Genomic DNA, 3960 nt, shown 5'->3' on the forward strand with positions numbered 1-3960 from the left:
TGCATTAAAAATTTTTTTTCTTGATTTCAGAGAGGAAGAGAGAAAAAAGAGAGAAACTCATGATGAGGGAATCATTGATCGCTGCTCTGGGGATCAGCTGCAACCCGGGCATGTGCCCTGACAGGGAATTGAACCATTACCTCCTGTTACATAGGTCGACGCTTAACCACTGAGCCATGACAGCTGGTCATACTTCTGTTTCTATTATTTTATAAAATTATTTATAAAAATTTTTTAGCAAAGTTTTCCACATCTAGAATTCTTTTCTTCCTAACCTTCCCTGTGCTCTCCTGTCCCTTTTACTTTTTTATATTGTACTGCTAATTCCTTCCTTTTGCCCTCCTTTACAATCACCTCTTCTTCCTTATACTTGGGAAATGCATAAAATACTGTTAAACCTATGTGGAGAAAAGATTTTAGAGAGACTTACTCCCCAAACTACAAGAGTCTTTTGATGGGTGAGAGAGTAAAGTAAAGGAGTATAATATTAAATTACTTTTATGTAAGTTATATATATTTCATACTGGAAAAATTAACTTTAATAGTTTTTGTACTTGCACATGTGGTGATTCTGAATTTAATACTTCAATTCTTTAAGTCTTACTAACAAAAGTAATAATTATTACATATGTTATAGAAATTAGCATATGTTATAGAAGTTATAGTTACACTATAAAAAGTTACTGAGAACTCTACATTTAAATAAATAAGTGAGCCTGGCCAGCGTGGCTCAGTGGTTGAGTGTCAACCTATGAACCAGGAGGTCACGGTTCGATTGCCGGCCAGGGCACATGCCTGGGTTGCGGGCTCAATCCCCAGTGCGGGGCGTGCAAAATGCAGCTGATCAATGATTCTCTATCATCATTGATGTTTCTATCTCTCTCCCTCTCCCTTCCTCCTTGAAATCAATAAAAATATTTTTTAAAAAAATAAACAAGTGAAAGATGTTGAAATGTTGAATCTAATTAATTTTGTAAATATTAATTAAAAACATGTTATTTAAAAGCCCCTTTCTTAGCTGTTGACTGCTGGCTAACTCATTTACTGCCAGGGAACCCACTCAGGATTCTTAAATTTAAAGTAAGGAAAATGCCAATTTTATATCTCCTTTGAGCTAGGTATATTGTAAATGGTGAGGGTGATTATCTTAAGGGATCCCTGGTAAATAAGTTTACCATAATGTTCAAAGAGTATATCCTACCCTTACTAGATCAATAGTCTTCCAAAGGCCTCACCAGTTTTTCACAAAATCATTTTCTGTGTATAAGCAAGCAAGTGTGATATAGAAAATTATGTGTGCTTTTTTGTGACCACTCCCTTTATTGTAAATGACTGACATAAAACTGAGAATGCTTTTGTTTTTTATGTAACCATAAAGAAAATAATTTTACCTTTGTTTTATATTTTTGAAGGGATCAGTGCTTTGATTGAAATACCTAAGAACTGTGTTGTGGCAGCAGTTGGCAAAGAACTGAGTGAGTATGACTCTTTTTTTCTTCTATTTTCAAAAAATTTTAAACTAGAACTTGTATACACATTTTAGAAAGACTAGTTAATATTTCATTTAAGGAACATCTGCCCCTGCCCCAGTCTTGGCCTCCTGGGATTGTTGAAGTGATATGGAGACCTAGACATTTTCATGATATTAAGTCAGTTTTTGTCCTACCCTTGTTCTAACATAGCCAGGTGGGGCAGCTAACCTCACTCCTCTTATGCCAGAGAAGACCCATAGTCCTCTCTGTTGCTGATCTGTACACATACACTTATTTGACAAAAATAAAATCAAATCAAATAACCACATAAAACAACTGTCAACATTTTGGCAACTAAAAACTTGAGTTGGGAGGGTCAAAGGAGGATTATTTGGGGAATTTACTAAGGTGGGAACTGTGGAGTTTTTGCCTCAGGAAGCCAGAATGGGGCCCATTATCTTTGGGGCAGTTTATGCCATTTCTCTTAGAGTAGTGGAATAGCAGAGGAAGGGGTAGATAGCAGAGGCCTTTTGTAAATGTATTAATTATGAACATCTGAAGGCCACTTTCTTAGCTTTAGACTATTAGTTAACTCATTTACTATCAGGGAGCCTACAGTGAAGAAAGCCTTTTGTGCTCACTGCTTTGTGAATGGAATTTGGGTGCCAGAATTGATAGAGTAAACATGCTTCTTAAAAGCTGCTTCTTTCTTGCCCAGAAGACATTCGGTATTGCTTGTGCTACTTCTTCCAGAGACCAGCCCTGAAATTTGCTGTGACTATCAGTTGGCATGTTTGCAAAACCCAATGAGACGTGAACTCAGTGGTTCTCAAACTTGAGTGTGCATTAGAATGACCTGAAGGGCTTATTACAAACACAAATTACTGGGATTTACCTCCCAGAGTAATTCAATAAGTCTAGACTGGGGCCTGAGCTCTGCATTTCTAACAGGTTCCCATCTCACTTGTGGTGTTCTCCTCAGGCTCTCATTACCTTTCTTAACTACGAATGTTGCAGTAAGTCTCCTACTTACCTTTCTTCCTCTACTTTAGTGCTTGTCAAATGCCTTCTGTTCCTCTGGTTTAGCGCTTCTCATATATATATTCTTCAATAGATGCTAGAGGGATCTATCTAAAATGCAGACCACTCTCCTGCTTAAAGGCTTTGGTGGCTTCCTATTGCCTAAAGCAGTCATTTCTAGGCTCAAATTTCTGACTAGTACAAAAGTTTAGATTTTTGGAGCTCAACATAGAGTTGCCAGATTTTTATTTTGCTTAGTAAAACTAATAAACAAAAAAAAGCTATCATTTACCACTTTCATTTTGTAAAAATTACTTTTTAACAACAAAGTATGAAGAACATGATCTCAGAAAGAAGTAATAGGACTTTAAATTGAATATATTTACTTTCATGTGGCCCTTATTTTTTCTTATTTTTGCCCCAGATTTATTTATTTATTTTTTTAATTAAATCTTTATTGTTCAGATTATTACATTTGTTCCTCTTTTTTCCCCCCCATAACTCCCCTCCTTCCAGCTCCCACCCCACCCTCCGCCCTCACTCCCCACCCACTGTCCTCATCCATAGGTGCACGATTTTTGTCCAGTCTCTTCCCGCATCTCCCACACCCCTTTTCCCCCGAAGAATAGTTAGTCCGTTCCCTTTCTATGTCCCTGATTCTATTATAATCACCAGTTCATTCTGTACATCAGATTATTTATTCACTTGATTCTTAGATTCACTTGTTGATAGATGCATATTTGTTGTTCATAATTTGTATCTTTACCTTTTTCTTCTTCTTCCTCTTCTTAAAGGATACCTTTCAGCATTTCATATAATACTGGTTTGGTGGTGATGAACTCCTTTAGCTTTTCCTTATCTGTGAAGCTCTTTATCTGACCTTCAATTCTGAATGATAGCTTTGCTGGATAAAGTAATCTTGGTTGTAGGTTCTTGCTATTCATCACTTTGAATATTTCTTGCCACTCCCTTCTGGCCTGCAAAGTTTCTGTTGAGAAATCAGCTGACAGTCGTATGGGTATTCCCTTGTAGGTAACTGAGTTTCTTTCTCTTGCTGCTTTTAAGATTCTCTCTTTGTCTTTTGCTCTTGGCATTTTAATTATGATGTGTCTTGGTGTGGTCCTCTTTGAATTCCTTTTGTTTGGGGTTCTCTGCGCTTCCGGACTTGTAAGTCTATTTCTTTCACCAGGTGGGGGAAGTTTTCTGTCATTATTTCTTCAAATAGGTTTTCAATATCTTGCTCTCTCTCATCTTCTGGTACCCCTATAATTCTGATGTTGGTACGTTTGAAGCTGTCCCAGAGGCTCCTTACACTATCTTCATATTTTTGGGTTCTTTTTTCATTTTGCTTTTCCGGTTGGGTGTTTCTCGCTTCTTCGAATTTCGAATCTTTGACTTGATTCTTGCGCTCCTCTGGTCTGCTGTTGGGAGTCTGTTTTATATTCTTTATTTCAGTCAGTGTATGCTT

At 37.1% G+C, this 3960-nt stretch overlaps 1 protein-coding gene across 2 annotated transcripts in view; it reads left to right on the plus strand.

The window, feature by feature from the left end:
* The window catches only part of WDR41 (WD repeat domain 41), a 51823-nt gene that overhangs the window by 27570 nt on the left and 20293 nt on the right, over nucleotides 1-3960 (plus strand). For both annotated transcript variants that reach the window (XM_014451488.2, XM_023750510.1), the window contains one exon: nucleotides 1413-1475. In XM_014451488.2, coding sequence (XP_014306974.1) covers nucleotides 1413-1475 — 63 coding nt within the window. The remainder of the gene's footprint in view (nucleotides 1-1412; nucleotides 1476-3960) is intronic.

This window comes from Myotis lucifugus, unplaced genomic scaffold (genome assembly GCF_000147115.1).
Source record: "Myotis lucifugus unplaced genomic scaffold, Myoluc2.0 scaffold_0, whole genome shotgun sequence".
Classification (NCBI taxonomy): Eukaryota; Metazoa; Chordata; class Mammalia; order Chiroptera; family Vespertilionidae; genus Myotis; species Myotis lucifugus.